General features: G+C 36.0%; 4 protein-coding genes and 1 non-coding gene across 5 annotated transcripts; 4 read left to right on the forward strand and 1 right to left on the reverse strand.

The window, feature by feature from the left end:
- The first annotated feature begins 1980 nt into the window (after positions 1–1980).
- Positions 1981–5172, forward strand: LOC113493203 (pupal cuticle protein C1B-like). Its single transcript, XM_026871469.1, has 4 exons — positions 1981–2100; positions 2206–2427; positions 4316–4453; positions 4893–5172. Exons 1-4 carry the CDS (start codon positions 2086–2088, stop codon positions 5112–5114), a joined length of 597 nt encoding a protein of 198 aa, XP_026727270.1. The 5' UTR covers positions 1981–2085; the 3' UTR covers positions 5115–5172.
- A 3283-nt stretch (positions 5173–8455) lies between these two features.
- Positions 8456–9092, forward strand: LOC113496336 (vitelline membrane protein Vm26Ab-like). The gene is made up of 2 exons (XM_026875507.1): positions 8456–8484; positions 8713–9092. Exons 1-2 carry the CDS (start codon positions 8473–8475, stop codon positions 9031–9033), a joined length of 333 nt encoding a protein of 110 aa, XP_026731308.1. The 5' UTR covers positions 8456–8472; the 3' UTR covers positions 9034–9092.
- Positions 9093–14363: 5271 nt separating this feature from the next.
- LOC113496319 (galectin-3-like) lies at positions 14364–15410 on the forward strand. The gene is made up of 2 exons (XM_026875520.1): positions 14364–14774; positions 14900–15410. Exons 1-2 carry the CDS (start codon positions 14757–14759, stop codon positions 15305–15307), a joined length of 426 nt encoding a protein of 141 aa, XP_026731321.1. The 5' UTR covers positions 14364–14756; the 3' UTR covers positions 15308–15410.
- A 1947-nt stretch (positions 15411–17357) lies between these two features.
- Positions 17358–17430, reverse strand: Trnaf-gaa. The gene has a single exon. It is a non-coding gene; the product is annotated as a tRNA-Phe (tRNA).
- A 1397-nt stretch (positions 17431–18827) lies between these two features.
- On the forward strand, positions 18828–20166 carry LOC113496406 (cuticle protein 16.5-like). The gene is made up of 2 exons (XM_026875637.1): positions 18828–18895; positions 19951–20166. The coding sequence occupies exons 1-2, from the start codon at positions 18884–18886 to the stop codon at positions 20161–20163; spliced, it is 225 nt and encodes a 74-aa protein (XP_026731438.1). The 5' UTR covers positions 18828–18883; the 3' UTR covers positions 20164–20166.
- The last annotated feature ends 776 nt before the right edge of the window (positions 20167–20942 follow it).

Consider the following 20942-nt stretch of genomic DNA (forward strand, 5'->3'; position numbering starts at 1 on the left):
GAATGCAAAATAGCTTGGTGTATAATATGAAATAATGCGAAAGACATACTTAAAAAGAATGCCTTTCGCCAGTCAAAAAAGGGTATTTCTTTAGCTTTAGACCTAAAAAAGCTTCTACAAAAAAAAGAAAGATGTTTCGAAACGAAAGTGATGTAATCTTTTTTTGTATCGTAACAACAACCTATTTTATTAAAACCTTATAAAAAACTTAGTTGATTGATATAGGTATCGCGGTGGCTAACATATTGAAACATTGTCTAAAACTAAATTATTTTGCCATATCCTGTAGGTAAAAATAAACACCTCTGATAGGTTTACATAATCTTAACGAATACATTGTAAGATTATAATTAACTATAGAAAAATATTCGTTATGGTAGGTACACATTAGAAATTATTTCATGGAGGTGCCTCCATTAAATAATTTCTAAAATCAAAGGCCATCTTTTTGTTGACCAGATCGCAATTTAAGTAGGCAGTAAGTAATTTATTTATTCATCGAAAAACTTAGCTTAAATTTATCAAAATTATATGTTTTTTCGAACTTCTTGAAAACGCAAGATAACTTGGGATACCATTAGTTTAAATTAAAATTTTATGAGTAATGATATTTAGATTTCCTAACTGAGTTTGCGCGAGAGACACATCCAAAGCGGCGAAATTTTTCACGAGATTTATTAGCTAAGCATTACTAGCCTCTAACCAGAACAAAGACGAAAACTAACTACGATACTAAGGGTTGCTTGCGGACTCCGTGTATTGGTAACAATTTTGATGAGATAGCAGAAAGAGCTAGATCTAAGTATTGTAGGTGGCTTTTTTATATTACTAGATTATCCGGTTCGACCCAGATTTATCTACGAATGGGGGGTTAATAGTTTTTTTTTTAATGTACGCAACCTCCCATGACATATGAATTATATTAAAGTAATGTTTTAAATGTAGTTATATAAAAAAATGGTTTCATTTTTAAATGGAAAATCAATATTGCGATTGCGTTGTCTTTTGTAAGTATAGGTATTTGCGAGGCCATTTCTTTTTTCAATTTTTAATTTGGCATGAAATAATAAAACTCAAGTAGACTTTTACTTACTTTTTCGTAGTCTATTTAATCAGCGATTTGATATAGGCCGCTTTATGAAAATTGCAGTTTATAACCTCTTCAATGATATATCTCCAAGTCTGGGCTTTAAACAGTGAAGTAACAAAAATAATTTCAGATTCCATTCAATTTGCAATAATGCGTATTGTATAAAAGACAGATTGCAGTACATGTAACATTCATAATTTCCACGAAAATAGTTGTGTACTATATACATCTATAATCAAGTGCAAGATGAAATGCAGGAGAATTTCTAGACCTTTATGTTAAGAACTCGTTTACCGGATAGACAAATCTTGCAATATACTTTATCCCTTTTTCAGGCTTCAAAAGAAGCTTTTTCATCATCGGTATCTTTCATTTCTTAATTCAGTAAGTAACATACAAGCAAAAGTGAAAAACGGAACATAAAGAAAAGGTAGGTCTTTGTATGTTTTCCGACTACTGAAAAAATTGTACCCATTTGAATATGATAACCCTGAACTACGCTATTTGTTATCTTATTTTTGGGTACATTAATTATTAAGTAAATGATAATGGGATCCTAAAGCAACCAAAACGACTGTTCAAACTTATCTCACTCAGTGGGTCCTCTGGTCCAAATGGATAATATTTATGTAATTTTTACGTGAAATGTTTAATTATATAACAAACATTTTTAAATGCTGATGTCCGAATCAGAACATTTTATTTTTCTGTCATAAGAAAGGTCTAAACAGCCTTGAAAACATTAAACAATTCAGCTTTACTATCTTATTTACAAGCAGGAAAATAGTAAATCATTTCTTCACAGTAATTTAAAGTACGAATTCATTGACAGTTCTGATAGAGTACCGAAGTAGTAATTGTTATTCTACGCACAGTTAGGAGCTCTATTAACCTCACGTCGAGCACATTTGTCCTTCTCAAATTACTATAAAGTGGCCAGTATCAGAATCCATAGTATCATTCAGTGCAGCAGCAGCTTAGTGAAAACAATCAAAATGTTCAAGTCTATGGTAAGCATTGAAATACCTTCGACACCAAAAAACATGAAAAAATAAGGATACCCTGGAAAAGTTGATAAAGTGAAAGTGAAAATAATACTCTATTTTGTATTTCAGTTGGTACTCGCTTGCATCGCGGCCGTGGCTGTGGCTTCCCCCGAGCCCAAGCCGGGCGTGCTGTACAGCGCGGCGTACACGGCGCCCGTGGCGGCGGCGTACACCGCGCCCGTGGCGGCCGCGTACACCGCACCGCTCGCCTACTCCGCGTACACCGCGCCGCTCGCCGCCTACTCCGCCTACCCCTACGCCTCGCCCTACGCCGCCTACTACCTGCGCAAATGATTCAAGCAATACTACATGACAAACCCAATAAATAAATATTTATCACTATAATTATCTACTACTTTTAATTTATACATCCCCCAAATCTTGAAGTCTTGTAAAATAATTATAACAGCAAAGTAATGCCACTGTTCTAATTGAAAATTATTCAATTATTGTCTTGATATCATAACCCCGGTAGGAAAGTGTACGAAGTTGTAATGATTACAAAAATTGCTCAAAGTCGTAGCCAAATGTCTGAGATAACAGATTTAGTCCAGGTGTTGTTACTTTTAGTACACACAAAACGTCAACTGTCTAGAGAGTAAACAATCAATACCTTCACTTTTAATTGTTTAATGATTATTGCTAACAACAACAAATATATTTTTATTCTTGTATTCCTGGATGTTCAAATTATTACTATAACCCACGCCGAGGGCATGGTAAAGATATGTTTGAATCTCACGGACAACCCAGGACCTTTCACCTGCTAGAGACACGGTGTTATTGACAGTACTTTGTTTTTCAGTCAGCATATAACCCAACCTATAATACTCAGTGATGGGGTCATTTATTTATATTGTTCCTGTAGTAGATTCCTTTCAATACTCGTAATACACTATAGTACGTCAATCATCGATGTATACCTAAGGCTATTCTCCTTTAAAATTGTATGTAATCATAGTCATGTAGGCATAGTTGCAGAGGTCATACGAGGAGGTATAAAATAGAACTGATCTACTTCGAAAGGAAGTTGGCAGACATTCGAATGAACCTAGATACAAACTTCACTGAGGTTTGAAATGTTTTCAAGCGCCTTGTGGTACGTTTGAGTTAGAAGGGTAAGAGTAAAAGCATAAGGATCCTTGCTTTAAGGTAGCAACATGTAGTGTAACAATTCTATGTGGATTTCCCCAGCTAAAAAGAGATGTATGAATCTACCTATAAAGTTTTCGATTCTAAAGTTTGTGTAGAAGTAGAGGCTAATTTACCGAAACGATTTTGGATTTTTCTTCACCAATAAACAGCTACACGTTATTCTTAAATGAAATAGATTATAATACCAAGAATTACCGCTCTATGAAATACGTGTAAACTCGAGTCAGCTAGTTACAAATTGTATCTTCTTCATTACCCTACGTCGACTCACATACACACATCTTGAACCTTTATGAAATGTGGTTAACTATAACTTTTGTCCAATACAATGCGACCTCGTACATGAAATCACTGTAGTTAATATTCGTGTCAATACGGGTATGTTAATTGTATAACTATGAAGCCAGATTTTTTTTAATCTATTTTATTTTTAGGGATTTAAGAACGCTATTGCGACTGTTTCAATCGCATCGTGCTACAGCATATAATAACAGCTTACATTTATACATGGGTACAAGATACTTTGCTGCCTCTGATGTCGGCCTTGCTAATACATTATGGAACAAACCGATGCCCGTTGGAGATAGCCCCAAGGAGTCAATGAGAGCTTTTCTTTTGCTCGTGTGTCGGACACATTCCACCAACACGTGTTGTACATCCTCCACAGTACCACATAAATCACAATTTGGAGAAATCGTTTTTTTTCATGAGGAAGACAGTTTTATAACTAAAAATGTCAAGAGAGTAATGAGACCAAGGCTTTTAACAGCTGTACAAGGCTACAGAATTGAACGAACTAACGGGATAACGAGTGTATTGCTGGAAAGTTTCTTGCACCGCTTGTTCTTGGTGTTTTTAAGGAAAGACTCTATGATAATTTAAGAAAAACAATTTGAACTATATTGTTATTAAAAACGAATACTGTTTAGGAGGTAAACTAATTTCTAACGAGCTCTTTATTCCAGATGCGTAGTATAGGATAACATTTTTAAGTTAAACTAACTCATTAACATTCTGACCGCCTCGTCTACCCAAAATAGTAGCCTTTGCCACATTACGTGCACTGTCCTTCGCGTATTACTATAAAGTTGGGTGCAATTACAGCTTTGATATCATTCAGTGCATCAGCATCAAAGTGACAACAACAAACATGTACAAATTCGTAAGTATCAAGTCAATTGCCGCTCATACTAGATATCTCCATTTAATTAAAGTGATTCATAATCTTCTCATTTTTTCCAATAAGTTTATTACTGTACAAAAATTTACAGCCCTTGTGTATGAAAATTTTAGGTTTTTTTGCCATAGCATTTTTGTTTGCCTGTTTCGTATTTAGGTCAACAGTTGAAATATTACCACATTGCGTGCACTGCACGGATAGGTCATTGGTTGAGGTCGCCAAGCCAAACCCACTGAGCGCGACGTGTCGCGGGTTCGATCCCCACGTATTACAAGCATTTGTGTGATCCACGAATGCTTGTCCTGAGTCTGGGTATCTTTGTGCATGTGATTTGAATGTTTGTGAAACCCCCCGTGACACAGGTATTAAATATATTAGCGCGGGAGTCGTTTAAAAAAAAAAAACTTTCATTTATTTTCAGTTGGTACTCGCTTGCTTGATAGCCGTGGCCGTGGCTTCCCCCGAGCCCAAGCCGGGCGTGCTGTACAGCGCGGCGTACACGGCGCCCGTGGCGACGGCGTACACCGCGCCCGTGGCGGCCGCGTACACCGCGCCGCTCGCCTACTCCGCGTACACCGCGCCGCTCGCCTACTCCGCCTACCCCTACGCCTCGCCCTACGCCGCCTACTACCTGCGCAAGTGATCTGAACAAACCAATGACATCAATATGAAAAGCTAATAAATAATATGTTGAAGCATAATTTCTTGTATTTTCTTACTACCAAAAATTTTGGTTAACCGAAGTACCCTGAACCCTGAACCCTGTCCAGTCAAACAATCTGAATTCTGATACAAACGTAAACGAAAAGTGAAGTCGTAAATATATGTTAAGAAAACTGAACACCGTTGCAAATAAAACTCATTTTAATAGAACCCATATGTATTCCCAGTCCAAAGATATTAATGAATTTTAGAATGATATTCGTAAGATACTTAATGATAAACTACAAGTTCATATTCCTACTTCTTGCTTTAATGGATAGATTGCAGTAGTAAATATATTATTTAATATTATCATAGCCTTTCCACCTTTAAAATCAAATGCACAGGATAGCAACTAAACTCAATTAAATTCCAGTGTGGGACGACGAAGCCTTATCGCTCTAAGAACCAAATGTTCAAAGTAAAATTACCGAATTAATTGGTTCATTACCTCGCCTAATTCATCAAAAAAAATATGTTTTTGTAACGAAGCAAGCAGCATATTATGCTATACACACTGTAAAGATGCCTGCCTTTGGAAAGCATAATCTGTGGACTACATTTAATTTGACTGCACGGTTAGCCGATTGGTTGAGGTCACCACGCCAAAACCACTATACGCGTCATGACGCGGGTTCGATTCCCGCGTAGGACACTTATTGTTCTGCGTCTGTGTGTCATTGTGCATGTGATTTGTATGAAACCCCCCGCGACACAAGGATTCAATTCCTAAGTGCGGGAGTCGTCTTTAAAAAGAAATACATGGACGTCACCATTTTTTTAATAATCCCGTGTACCACTCCTTGGTAGTGGGCCCTTCTCAATCCATCACTATCTTGTGCATCACTGGGCACGTGAGCCCCGAATAACTGACAAAATCATCACACCTTCCCTGGGTACGACATTGACGGGTCTTTGCTCCGGGGTCCGGGAGGAAAGATACCTTACTTTTATTTATTAATTTATGTGTCTTTGTTCTTTTTACTCGAGGGATGACTGCGTGGGAAGAGAATCGGTCCTTTTTAAAGGCATACATGAGGATACAGGTCAAACAGATTGCAGATTGAACCTCTGCTCTGCTCTCAGAACAGACATGGACGGCTCGGGTTAACTGCAAAACTATTGTAAATGGAAATATTTCATTTGGGCTATTCGTATAATGAAATATGTTAAATGAAGGCATTTTCGTCACGCACTTTTATTTATTTATTACAAACATAAAACAAGTTATTTTTACAAATACGTGAATATCCGTCTGTATTTTACTACCAGATTCAAAGTAAGGTTTAATACCTTTGACGCGGAACGACTAGGTACCATCTTATTTTCGTGAAAGATAAATTATGATTTCAGTGATTCGTATTTGATATTTGTATTTCACAACATTTTTTAAAGTAAGCTAAGAAATAAAAAGTCTTGGGTTTTTTAGTCTCACCCTTGAACTTAATTACTATTTGTGCCAAAAAATACGCTCTCTAGAGGAAACAGGTTAGACTTTAATATCGTGATTACACCAGTGGATAACAACTATCTTAATTACATCACGTTACAAGTTTATTTTCCTTCGAGCATACTAAAATTTAAAAAGAAGATTTCTAGTCATGTTTCAAGATTCATTTTCCAAAAACGTTCTGAAGAGCAAATTTTTAATTTCTCCGGGAAAATCAACTTTCACTTGTTTTTGAATTTTAGATATAAGTTTGTTTCCGCATGATTATTAGAAAAAAAACTTTGTCTACCCTATTTTCTACTATGTAGTGATTATTGATTAATCAAAACTCTGATTCTCATCTCATCTCAGCCTATCGCCGTCCACTGCTGAACGTAGGCCTCCCCCAAACTCTGATTAGTTACAAAATAATACTATTTGTAGAATTTAAACGCTAACATCGACAGCAATAAAATATTTATATATACACCGTGATTTTTTAGGCGTCTTACAAAAGCAGCCCAGTTCATGTATCCAATGACTAGAACACGTTCATGATAAAAAAATAGGTATTTATGAGATTTGAATAAATTTAAAATGCAATTTTTAGTCAATATTATGATGCAATTCGCAGTTTTTTAGAAACACAGCTCTGTTGCGAGCACGGTCCGAGCCTTGTAACAATGGTGAGGGACGCGGGCGTCGGCGTTTTTATCATTTTTAAGAGTATTTTCAGATTTCTCTTGTTTAATTTTTCTTCGTACTTATTGTCATAGTTGATGATAAAAAAAAACAATCACGCCTAGGGGTATTTTACGTCGGATACATGAACTGGGCTTCTTTTGTAAGACGACTAAAAATCACCGTGTATAGACATACTAGCTGACCCAGCAAACATTGTTTTGCCGAATTTTTTTTTTCTAGTTGTATTTTTAATGCCACATTATTAAAAAAATAAAAAAAAGAATTTCGTCCAAAAAATAAAATATATTTTTATCACTTAGGGGTATGAAAAATAGATGTTAGTCGATTCTCAGGCCTACTGAACACGCATATAAAATTTGATAAAAATCTGTAAAGCTGTAAAATTAGAAGAGAGATATCTTATATCCGCCAAAAGTTATAGTAGCTGGAAAACAAAAAAACAAATGACTTAAAGATAGTTGGAACTCCATTCACAACCCTAACGAGAAGACAAGTAATAATGAGTTAGAAGCGTTAGAAGTTAAAGAGTCCTCAAGTTAGACGTGGTGAGAAATGTGCGTGTTGCGATACATTGCTGGCAAAGTTATATCACTTCTGATACCTGAGTGACACAACTCGGCAATGTATTGTAAATGGTTCGTTTTAATCAGTTTCTATTCTTCCAGTTTAGATAGGCACATTGACCTCCACATTGTCGCAACTAGATGTTAGTATTGTAAAGCGGACACGCGCGCGCTGACCTCTGACGCAACGAAAGTCGCGCATCCTGAATACTAATAAACAAGTCGCATGCAAGAGAGAACTAAGAACATAAGAGAATTTTTACTTTTAAGTATTATTAAAATTTTCGGTAAAAAACACTTATTTTTTGCCACATTAAAATATTTATAGATCTTGATATTTTTTCGCTTCTAATTTTGCCTAAGTTCCAAATCTATTAACAAGGTGCCGATCATTTAAACACAGAACAGATTTCATTCACTGTTGTTTCACTATAGCATGACATCGTCGTCAACATTTTTCTTGAATTCAGATCAACGTTGCAATTGATGTGTTAGCACACATTCTCGAGGCCTACCCCTCAAGAGTATTTAAAGTGGTAGACTTGATTTTAAAGTATCATTCACTTGTCTTGTCTACCACGAGTAAACACAACTTATCCAAAATGTGCAAACTGGTAATTAGCGATTTATTTTATTGTATAAAATTGATTGTCTGTTGTTTTTATCATTAAATATAATTCCAATTTAGAAATAAATCCATGAAGTTTATTTGTTCAAGGTTAAGGAAGTATTGAAATCGTATATACAAATATCTTCGTACGATTTGAATAATTTTGCCTTTATCACCACCTAAACCAGGCAGCTTTGTCAATTGAATATTTATTTATATCTTGTTTTAACAGGTAATCCTCGCTGCCCTCTTCGCCGTCGTGGCCGCTAAGCCCGGAATCCACTCCGTGGCTTACACCGCTCCCGTGGTAGCTGCCCCAGTTGCCGCGGCTTACACAGCCCCGATTGCTGCCGCATACACCGCTCCGGTTGCCGCTGCTTACACCGCCCCAGTTGCCGCCGCATACACTGCCCCGGTTGCCGCCGCATACACCGCTCCGGTTGCTTACGCCTCTCCCTACGCCGCTGCTTACTCTGCATCAGTAGCCGCCTACAACGCCTACTCTGCCCCATTAGTTGCCGCTGCATACAAAGCACCAGTTTTCCTGAAGTGAAAAGCTAACAACTGCCACTAATATCTGTACATAGCCAAATGAACAAATTTTAAAGGATATTTTGTTGTTTTTTTATTTTATCCATAAATCTCTCTCTCGTAGAAAGTTAGGAAGTGATTTTGTAATATGAGTAATATTAGTTAATTTTCGCTTGGTTGTTAAGGTATTCTGGTAGCAAAACAATTCTTTGAAACAGGTAGTTGGTCATATAACCACATACCTAGCAACATTAATAACATTAATGAAATAACTAATATTTCGGACGTGTTGCGAAATACTGAACAGACTGAAACAATCAGCTTATTGTGTGACATCAATATATTGAGTGTTACATCACAGGGGGTTGTTTAGAGGGTGTTCATTATGTACGGAGCCTTACCATGACGTCACAATTGCTCGCTCTCAAATAATTAAGCAATTTATTACCGGGACGTATTTAGCATTTGTGAAGGTGTTTTCAGTGTATCGACGAGGGTTGAAGACGAAAAATCCGACCTAAATATGCAATATGACGCACGAATCGTAATATAGAGTCAGGTTTCTGAGGTTTCCGACTGTTAAAATACTTAATTGAATTTGAATAGTAGACACCTTATAAATTAATCAATCAGATACAAACAATACAGTAAAAATGCATGTTTTAAATGGTAATAAGGTAGCCGACCAAAATAAATAATAGTTTAAAACAGTTTGTGAATCAGCCGGCAATTGTTCTAGAAACCAGTCATCGTCTTCGACTTAGTCAATGTCACGTCATAAGAACCATTGGTACTTCAATACTCATGTCGTGCTGTCCACATAAGCATCTATTTTTATTATTGTATAGAAATTTGTCTAAGCATCGTCTATTTGGCATGCAAATTATGTTCAACTCAACTCAGTTCGGGAAAACCTGGTGATTCATGAAAACATCATGTTAACGTCCTAATATATCATTTTAAAATGAATAGACCAATTGATGCCAAAGACGTTGCTTAAATTGACGCCAAATCATTTAACAAGTATACACTATTTAAAGTTTTGGTACGAAGATTTTTTTTAAGCGAAAAATGAGTTTAATTTCATTTACAGACTCTAATTTGCCGTAAAACAAGCATTGACGTCGTAAAATTAATAGGTTTAATGGCGATACTTGATGAAAACATAAATGCATGATTGGTTTTTGTGAGAACAGTTTCGTAACTGTCTCATTTAATAGTAAATTTTATGTTTTTCAATTGTTTTATGGCCAGTGTGGGAGAGGAAATTTCCCTTACACATTTTTTGCCTGATTGGTTTCAATTGCAGTAATTTTTTAACACCCATATTGAATGGAAGCCAATTCGAACATATTCTAAGAAAATTCAGAGTGATGTTGACTGGATAGTGTTAAGAGGAAATAAAGGAACAACTCTACAATAGGATTGAAATATAAATGATTCGTCAGGTTTTTTACTTACATTCTAGTTAAAAGAAAGCATTGATTATGGAACGCGAGTCTTTTGTTTTAGATACTTAAGTACATTGACGCTTTGTTAACTCAAATGAGGTTAGTTTCAATAGTCTCAATGAAGAACATAGGACAGAGTTACGTCCATAGTTCACGCTCAGTGTCACAGATGGCGCAACTAATTGTTATTTTGAAGTCACACGCACTTAAATGTTTAGTATGAGGATAATGGTCTTATTTCGTGTTTAATCTTAGATTGTCCTTTATATATATTTTTATGTTGCGCTTTTGCGTAAGATCAGCTGTTAAATCAGCCAATTCCTTTAAAACATTCATCGCACCTGCAATAACCGAAACAGAAGGTTTTCCCCTTTTGTTTCAAAAACATTTACTTATACCAATATCAAACAGTCCTAAAGTCAATCAAGTCATCAATCTAGTCTTTTCCAACCATTTTAGGGTCGGCTTCCAGGCTAACAGGGTCCAGCTTGATACCAGTGTTTTGCAAGAAACGGCCCATCTGACATCCTCAACGCAGTTACCTGGGCAACACGATACCCCTTAGTGACACTGGTTTTCTAGTTTCTAACTACTCATATCGGGTATCAAAGATATATAAATATGTGGGAACACAGAGAAATTAGTTATGAAGTAGATGGTCACCCATCCACGGATCGACCGTATCAAGCTTAGCTTAATCTGTAATTGAACGAGGTCCGAGGTATTCAATTATAATTATGATTAAAACCAAAGAATAGAAACAAAAAATATTCAAGTGCAAGTTGGACTCGCACGACTGAGGGCTTCTTACAAATAAGCCATAAAATACCAGTTTTTCTTACGGTAACCCAGGAAATTTATGAATACACTAAAGGTACTAGTTTTTAATTTAAAAGACATCATTTTCTAAAATCCAATTGCCTACGATGCATTTCAACGGTTCATGAGATATAGCTTGGTGACAGACTGACGATCAGCCGAACAGACAGATCGCGAAGCCTTTGTAAAATGATCCGTTTTCACCCTCTTGATACGGAGCACTGAAAAGAACAAATCAGTTTTCCTTAAAACCTCCGTGAACTTCCAATGAATGTGTTATGATCGATGCCTTGATATTCGACCACGAATGTCGCTATACAAACATACATAACAGTAATTATCAAGTTCAAGGGCGTGCCTAGTTAGGCAGATATTTATTGCGGCCTTGATCGCAACCACCTGATTTAGTAGCCACTGTCCGACCGTTCTAATGCCTCGCTTGTCGCTTGCTCGTACGAGTAGAATGTTCTACGCTCATGACGCGAGATCCTTGCGGCTTGATTAGTAGCTTGATACTGCTTCTGCCAATATACAGGGTGATTTTTGTTCAGGAGTTTTTGTCAATTGTGATTCGATTAGAAACGTGTACGTATAAGAAACGATCATTGTCGTTAAACTAGTATAGATTATTTTTTGTAAACTACTAAAAACTCTCTCAGAACTTTTTACAAAGTTAACCTCTCGCCTCGTGTTTTAGAATGGGCCAGCAGCAAGCAGCAGCTGTCAGAAATGAAAAAGCCTGAAGCATTCAACATATAACATTGATGAGCTGCAATGTCTTTCACTGTTATCCTACGAGTACATAACCGAGATTATAAAATTAAAAATATACGAGTTATGCTGTTTTCTTACACACCCACAGAATTACTACTCTATTGAAATGCAAGTTTAAAACTGTTTAATAAAATACAGAAAAAAAAAACAAATAGAAGTCAAGATTCGATTACCAATATTCTAATTCATCCACAACTAAACACCCTGTAACCAAATTTTAATGTGCAGTGCAACCAAAAATATTCGAATCACGTATGGGTCCCGATCGCACGTCGCGTCAAGGTGCGCGGGCGCCGAACTGATGCCAACACAATAGAGGTCATCATTGTCTCCTTATAAATTAGCCGGGATGTCGCATCATCAGTCAGTGTTTGTCGGACCTAGCACAACAATCAATCAACATGTTCAAATTCGTAAGTATTACGGATTGCATTACATTTCTATTACAACCCTATTGGCTTTTAGCGTTACCGTTGCGCTAACCTCCCATTTTTACGTTACTTTCCACCGCCTTGCATGCATGCAGTTGTAATTCAAGAATTATTTTGATTAATACACCCTATATACAATTTAGAATCTATATACTAGTGTAAACTGAACTTAAGATCCTTTTCTAGCTGGCAGTTTTGGATGTATAACAATTTTGACTAAACTAATAATTTTTTGGGGATGCTCCTTTAACAACTTGTACCACATTCAATTAATAAAATGCTGTTCTCATTTTTGTGGCCTACATTTTAGGATACTCCACGAAATGCCATCCATACAGCCGCACTCTCCAATTGCAATTGTTTTCAAAATATTAATGGCTCATTTTTGTCTACAGCTGATCTTCGTCGCTCTCCTGGCGTTCGCCGCTGCGAAGCCCCTGGTGGTGAGCTACACGGCCCCTGTAGCGGCCGCGTACACCGCTCCCCTGGCCGCGGCGTACACCGCACCCGTCGCGTACTCTGCGTACAGCGCCTACTCGCCCGTCGCATACTCCGCCTACACATACGCTTCCCCCTACTCTTACTACATCTAAACGAAAACGAACTGGATTAAGGATTATTTATATTATTGAGATTGCATAAATTATGATTCTTTATTAAATATAAAGTAAAAAGTAAACAGTCATCTACACCACAATATGTTTTTTATTACATCCTATTAACGCACCCAATTATCGATTTGATTAAAAAAAAATGTTTTTAGCACTTGATAGAATGAGGTTATAAGGAAACAACAGACAGTTTATCTTTCTTTTTTGACTTAGTGGAAACTCTCATGGACTTCTCCATGAGGAAGGTGAAGGGTTTCTCTGGATGCCTACCGATGTAAACCTCTGCTGCACTGGATTGTTTCTCCATTCTCTATTGGAACTTAACTGGTACGCTAATACTAAATAATAAAAGGTATCCTTAAACTAAAGTTATTCCATTTAATACATAACAAAATAAGGTTTATTGCATTGAAATAAGCTATGCAAACATGTCCTTATTCTGCCGCTGTGTCAGACTATACCTCGCCAAGATTAACATATCCTTTATTGTCAGACCCAGTTAACCATTGGGAAGGCAGTAAATACCTTCAGCATCAGGAAGCTATGATGGATCTTACCCGAGACCAAAACCAAATAACTCTTTTGACGATCAGAATAATCACCAATGACCTCAACATGGTCATTCATCAGCAAAGTTAAAACCACCAATAAAAGTAGATACTTACGTTTGCCTAGTTTCTCTCTAACCTCTTGACCCCTACTCCAGAGGACATATAGCCCAACTTACTCTACAACTCACACTAATGCGTCACAAACATTTGTAGTAGTAAGTCCTTTTACCCTGAGAATCTCCCAGTGCAACGGTTAAGCTAAAGATGATTGTATTTATGGAGTGATTAAACATTTTTTTAATAAATTGCCTTTTTTTCGTTTACCATAGTTTGTTATGGTCGACTTTAATATAAGTACAAATTCCAAATTTTATACTTCAATCGCTTGATTATCATAACTTAAAAAATACACCAATTGTTTAGAAGTGGATTTTTTTGTGATTTGTTTTATTTCAGCCTATTTATATGGAAATCTCTGAGTCACACATCTATCTTACACCTGATCGGTTCTTTTTTCAAATATTTTTTATTAAAGAATATAAAAAAAACTGTCCATAATGCGAATCTGGCCTTTGGCTTTCGTTCTTGGAAGAACAGTATAACATTTCTAGCTCTAACTTGCAAGAGCGGACACTCTTGTTAATAAAGTTAATCAAATTACATACAATCGTAACAATATAGTTAATATATCTTTCGAAATTCCCAAAAGACACTTAAAAAATAGAACAATAAGGGGATTTCACGGCTTATTAAAATACTTCCTTATAAGATATGTGTACAGGGGCTGTAATGAATTCACCAGGTATTGTGACTCGCGCCTAACTCGCCACGCTCGCAAACACAATAGATAACAAATTTGGTACGTGTGGCTCTGCCTTGCTTCTTAGCTACGATTACATATTCTTTTGTTTTTGTAATATCCATTCAGCAAGGCCTTGGCAGTACTATTGAAAGAGTAATTTCTTCTATACAAATATTCAGTTGTTTCTATATTTGTTTCCAAACTCGGCCAAATATATAAGGTAGGACATTTTTCATGTCAGTCAGTGCAAATTGAGGAGTGTCAAACCGAACAAGTAAAATAAATATTCACTACTTAAATTTCAAAATGTCGAAGACAAATTTGGTAAGTATACGTTACTGCTACTTTAGTATTCTTTTGTGTATTGTTTGGACTTTAGGTGTTGGACATAGCAAATGTTCATAGTTGAAATAACCTTTATGATACTCATACAGCGTTATGTGTTTCAGATAACGGTGTTGGCCCTCATAGCTTCAGTAACAGCTGAGCCGTACATATACGGTGCTCCTATCTATGCGCCGTCGGCTGCTTACACATCGGCTGCGTACACTGCGCCTGCGCTCCCGGCGGCGTACCCACCCGGGTTCCCTGCAGCGTACCCCGGTTACCCAGCAGCGTACTCCGCACTGCCGGCATACTCTGCAGGACTCCCGGCCGCGTATACTGCAGGACTCCCGGCTGGGTACACGGCGGCGTACCCTGCTCCGTATTCAGCTGGCTTACCAGTCCCAGCTATCTCTGCGTACGGCTCCTCATATAGTGTTGAGGAACTGGCTCCTCTTGTCAACTCTCCTTCTGCCCCTCTAGTCTACGCACCACCTTACTCTCCGCTCGCCAGCTATGTGTACGGACGATAAGATGATACAGGACCGTGATCATTGACTGTTAATTTAAGTTCTGACGATTTTACCTGTGCTTTTGTTTTTGTTATTATAATATAAGTCTGCTTGTTTATTTGAATATCGTTTATTTTTCCCCTTTATCACAACAAAAACGTATCAAAGTGTGTGTAGTTAATATTAATTTTAAAAAGTTGTCGAAATTCGTCGTTCTGTTTCGGACAACATTTAAATGTCAGGCGGAACATTCCCTGATCGAAATCAAGCCTTTATTTTTCTTTATTCAGTTAGTACGAGTACAAGCGTTGGATACTTTCAGATGGTGGTGGTTATTTTTATCATATTTACTTTAACGATTATAATGTGTGCAACAACAATATAAAACTCGGTCTTACAAACGAGGACATTTAGTGAACACTAGCAGCGAAAGGAGGAATAGATTAAAAGGACTATAAATATATAGTTATAGCAACTGTTCTACAAGAATGTAATAAAATATGAACGTAATCACACCTATTAAATTAATATTCCAAATATGGTGCAACGACATAAACGCTTACAATAATGTATATCAACATTGTATGAATGCCTCATATATTTTAAATTATGGTGGAATTCAATTATATTATGCCATTTAAGTGTCCGCATGAATAGAAATAATAGATATATTCATTTTAATAAAGTCGTCGTCGTCAATAAACGTAACAAGCCAACCGATACTACTGCAGAGTCTCATAACTTAATTTTAATGTACGTTATTATCTGACGCATTTAACAAGAATAATAACTTAGATACATATAGAGTTGCTAATACTGTACCAGCAAAAGAAATGAAAAATAAATTGACTCTAACATCGAAGCTTACAAAAAATAAGTGTTGAAGAATGGTTTACTCACGGGTATTTATCGGTATCGTGTGACTATTTTCAGACCCAAGCACAAACATTAGTCATGAGTTAACGCGGCAACGGAGTTGCAAGTCTAACTGACACTTCTGATATCAATAAAGTAATAAATATAAAAATAATACGTAAAATCATTGTAAAATATAAAGCAATTTTAAACACTTTTTAAAATATTAAAAAAAAACATTCTGAACTCAACAAATCATAATAAAATGCTTCGAATGTACAGCTCTATATAGATAGCAAGGTAATGGCAGCAACTGGTCTAGTGAGTTTGTCGATCAGTCGCGGCTTGGAGATAACTCCCATACGCCAAGGCCAGGCCGAGTGGACGATGCTATGCACTCCCAGCCAATAAATTATTCAGGTTATAATATTCACATGATATTTAATTGCGTTACAGTAGGTATAAAGCAATTAATCGCTTATTTACATATTTATTTTATATTTGTTGACGAGAAATGCTATTTTTGGAGCAGTCCTGTTATAAATTGTTGTTATTTAACTTACAAATGTCAATGAGTTTGCGACAGGCAGAATTGATGGAGGCGACATTATTGGTTTATTTTTTTAAGTCGTAATCAGCAGCTGCATTTTTTTGTTGGTTTGCACGTTTTTATCATAATTAAAGTATTAAAACATTAGCAAAACGGTTAAATCTTTTAAGGTACCTGACTTCATAGCCACAATAACCATTTATAGCCACTTATAACCCCCTCATAACTCCAAAACCATTTCACATAAACTTGTCGAATATGGCTCATATACATATTGAGACTTGCGAGATACACATAATGATATTTTATGTTATTACTAGTTGACCCAGCAAACGTTGTTTTGCCTAATAAATTATTTCTAGTTGTATTTATTTTTAGTGCCACATTATAAAAAAATAAAAACAAAAAATTTTGTCCAAAAAATAAAATATTTTTTTTGTAGTCTGAGCAACCCTTAACACTAAGAGGTAGGAAAAATAGATGTTGTTCTATTCTCAGACCTACCCAATATGTATACAAAATTTTATAAAAATCGGTCCAACCGTTTCGGAGGAGTACGGTAACTAACATCGTGACACGGGAATTTTATATATTAGAAAAAAATATCTTCAGTACTTAATTAGTACAAACCACTTAAAAAACAAAAAGAGTGAAGTGCTGAACAAGTGCCGAAACCCGGGATTGAACCGGGGACCTTTAGATCTTCAGTCTAACGCTCTCCCAACTGAGCTATTTCGGCGTCATGTGTTAAAGCGAAATACTATTTTTATAAACACGTAACGGAAGACACTTTTATTAACACTTTAATTTACAGTTATTGTAATAAATATTCTCATTAAAAACATAAATGTGAAATGAGAGCCAAGTTTAATACTATAAAATATGCATAGTTGTTAACTTCAACGACAAAAGGAGTGAGATCTAAATGTGTGCCAAGTTCAATGGTCAGTCCTGAAATTCGTATATATTATAATAACATAAAATATCATTTCTTCTTATAACTTATGATTATATATTATAGGCTAAGGTCTGACTTAGCTAGTTCTCATATGCGAATGATTATGTTCGATAGCTAGTTTCTACCAGCAAGACAAATTTTAGTAACAATCAAAAAGTAACTGGTTCAGAACTTGCGAAGGCTTTAATATATCATCATCCTTAGAAAAACAGACATGGGGGCAAGGGGTAGCTACAGAGCTAACTTCAACTATGTAAATTGGGCTATTGATATTGTTGTATTAAATGTAAGCTTCTCCTTAATAAAAAGCAATATAATTATTATTAAACGACTCTAGCAATAAGGATTTCAATCCTTGTGTCGCGGGTGGTTTAACAAACATTAAAGTCACATGCACAAGGAAAGCCAATAGTATTGATAAAGGCATACAAAGGATTGAAGGAAGTCGTCAATAAAGGTGTTAACAGGTATTACGTATTGTAATAATTGTCAGCCTTGATACCTGCATAATATGGTTACGATACTCATTTATCGATATCAACAAAACGAATGTCATTTTAAATGACAATGTTATATAAAGCTACGAACCTCAAAACAAGTCTGTCTCAATGTGTATTGAAATATTATTTCAATGTTATTAGACGTTAAGATAATGTTTAAGTCATATATTCAAGTGTAAAAATCTAGATTGCAAACAAAACAAATTGCAACTAGGTACGATAAGATATTATTTTCAAGTATTTGTACAAAATCAAACTGGATTTCGTACTAATGTCCAATAATAAGTTCGTTGTAACCCACAAAGGGACATCTGATGTTGCTAAAAAAGAACCTGAGCATTTACTAAAAATGATGTAAATGATAAAATATATAATATGTAAAAAACGAAATGATATTTATGTGTTAAATTCCACTTCTTAATTTATGTCATTCAAAAAAGTCGCTTAAATAGATCAGCCAAGCTTCCGAACCCAATTACTGTGCCTGCAAACTAGTTGCAATTCTATTGACCTTTAAGAAAAAATGCAGAGATAAGATACACTGGAGCGTTAAAAAGATTCCTTTATTTCTTTATTCGTTCTAAAATTAACGCCCTCGCATACAGGCGTCCTTCTATGAGGTCAATGCTATTGCAATTGCGGGATGCTTAGTGCGTGAGTATAAAAACGGGATCGGCCCTTCGTAGGGCATCATTCATCCCTGTGAACGAGACTTACCTACAACACCTAGCAACATGTACAAGCTGGTAAGAACACTAATTATTTTAGTATTTTTAAATAATGATAAAATTTATTAATTAAAAAAAATATTCCTGTAAACTAAGCTACCTTCAATTGCAATATTTCCATTCTACAGCATACTATTATTGTATGGTCACATGCGCAAATATATCTAGACACAGGACAAACATTTGTGGATCACCCAAATGCTTGTTCCAAACAGGGATCGAACCCGCGACACATCTCGCTCTATCGGTTTGGCGCGTTGCCCTTATCCGTGCGGTCATGATGCTTAGTGTCTGTGAACTATTTATTTCTATTTAAATAAATAAATTTCCATTTCATTGCATTTCCTCAAACAAGAACAAATGTACAACTATCGTCTTCGCTATATTGAAACTCAATTACGCGGCGACTCTCCCGAGTAATTAGAGAGACATCTTGAAATCCTGGTGACACTAGCGGTTACTATTTATTCACGTGTAGATAAAGTTGTTTCGTTTATTAGAAAATATATTTCAACTGACTCGTTTTTTGACTCAAACTTAATGAATCACTAGGAAATAAAATGAAATCACACAAGCTTGTAAATGGACCTAGGACCATAATTATCTGAATTAGAATAGTTTAGAGTAGACAATTTGGTTTGATTATTTCAGTTCATCTTTGCGCACGACGAAAGCAGCCAATCCTTGTAAATATAAAGCGACATTGTGCACTAAAACAGCTTCTATTGATGTGTCACACTATCACACAAATAAAAGCTTCGATAATAAACAATTGCTGTCAATCGCACGCACACATAGCACTGCGCGCCCAGATGTGTTAACACATTTGTATATGGCACACATTTATGACTGTTAATGAAGCATTTGTTTTTTGTTTTAGCTTTGGGATTTATATTTTTTTAAGTACTTACTATAAAAGTTGCAAGTAGTATAAAATTAAATCTCGTTTTTTTACCACTCGTACAATATAAATAAGATCAAAACAAAAATGATCAGACATAACCTCATTTGTGTTATGAGATTTGAATACTTTCAATATGCTATGTATTATTAATTTCACTACTTTTTTTCAGTTGTCTTTCCTTGTAATCTTGGCGGTTGCATTCGCTGCGCCTGCCCCCGAGCCTGGCGCTATCATCCCTGGGCCGGCCCTGTACAAGGCCCCGCTCGCATACGGCCCCGCGATAGGATACGCAGCCATCCCCGCGGCCCCCGCGATTCAATACAACGCGCCTTACTACGCGGCGTACCCAGCGGCACAACTCCCTTACGGCAGGATCTACTGAGGGTTCACGAAACTGATCGGGTTTTAAACCTAGGCTTCAAATATTTTCGAAGTATTGGCAGTGATCCATTCGGAAATAAATCTTAATGTGATGCAAAATTAAATTACCGTTCCGCCTACACTTATTTGTTTTATTTTTTATTTAGTTATTGTTTCGTCGCTTTAGTAGGCATATACAATAAGAAAAACGTGGATAAATATACCTAACAAACGAATATAGCTAAAAAAAACTCCGTTCTGCACGTGTTTCAAAAACACCACGTTATATGTATTAAAAGACATTTTTGAACCATGAAAAAATCCAATATCCACATTACATAAAGACATAATAACATCTTTTTGGCATTTCGGTTATGTTGAGGGTCGGTCTGGTCGGTTCGAGGGGAGTCCGACGCCAAACACAATTATCTGCGTTTGACACTGAGTCCACGTAACCCCTTCATACTAAAAGGGTGTTACATATTATAATAATTCAATGGCGAATTATTGTGTTCCAGTGACATTTATTTGCGAAAAATTTACTAATAACAAAAACGAACGCGGTTTATCAAGTTTCTGACTATGTAAAAGGGAAGTGCATAGAATCAGTTCCAACGTAATACGAGTTTTGTTAAGTTTTTTTCCAACTTAGACTAAAAGTAAAATATTAAACAGGTTTCAAGAATTCAATATGTATCTTTTCGTATAGCTCTGCCCAGTAATTGAGAAGTTATTGATACAAAAAATAATCTCAATTAATAAAAACTTGTAACTACTGGTTATTTGTTACTAATTCATTAT

Source organism: Trichoplusia ni, chromosome 1 (assembly GCF_003590095.1).
Source record: "Trichoplusia ni isolate ovarian cell line Hi5 chromosome 1, tn1, whole genome shotgun sequence".
Taxonomy (NCBI): domain Eukaryota; kingdom Metazoa; phylum Arthropoda; class Insecta; order Lepidoptera; family Noctuidae; genus Trichoplusia; species Trichoplusia ni.

Coding starts and splice junctions, on each gene's coding strand:
- LOC113493203 (XM_026871469.1), top strand. Junction 2,428..4,315: donor CCGCCTACTACCTGCGCAAA/TGATTCAAGCAA, acceptor TTCTGACCGCCT/CGTCTACCCAAAATAGTAGC. Junction 4,454..4,892: donor CAACAAACATGTACAAATTC/GTAAGTATCAAG, acceptor ATTTATTTTCAG/TTGGTACTCGCTTGCTTGAT.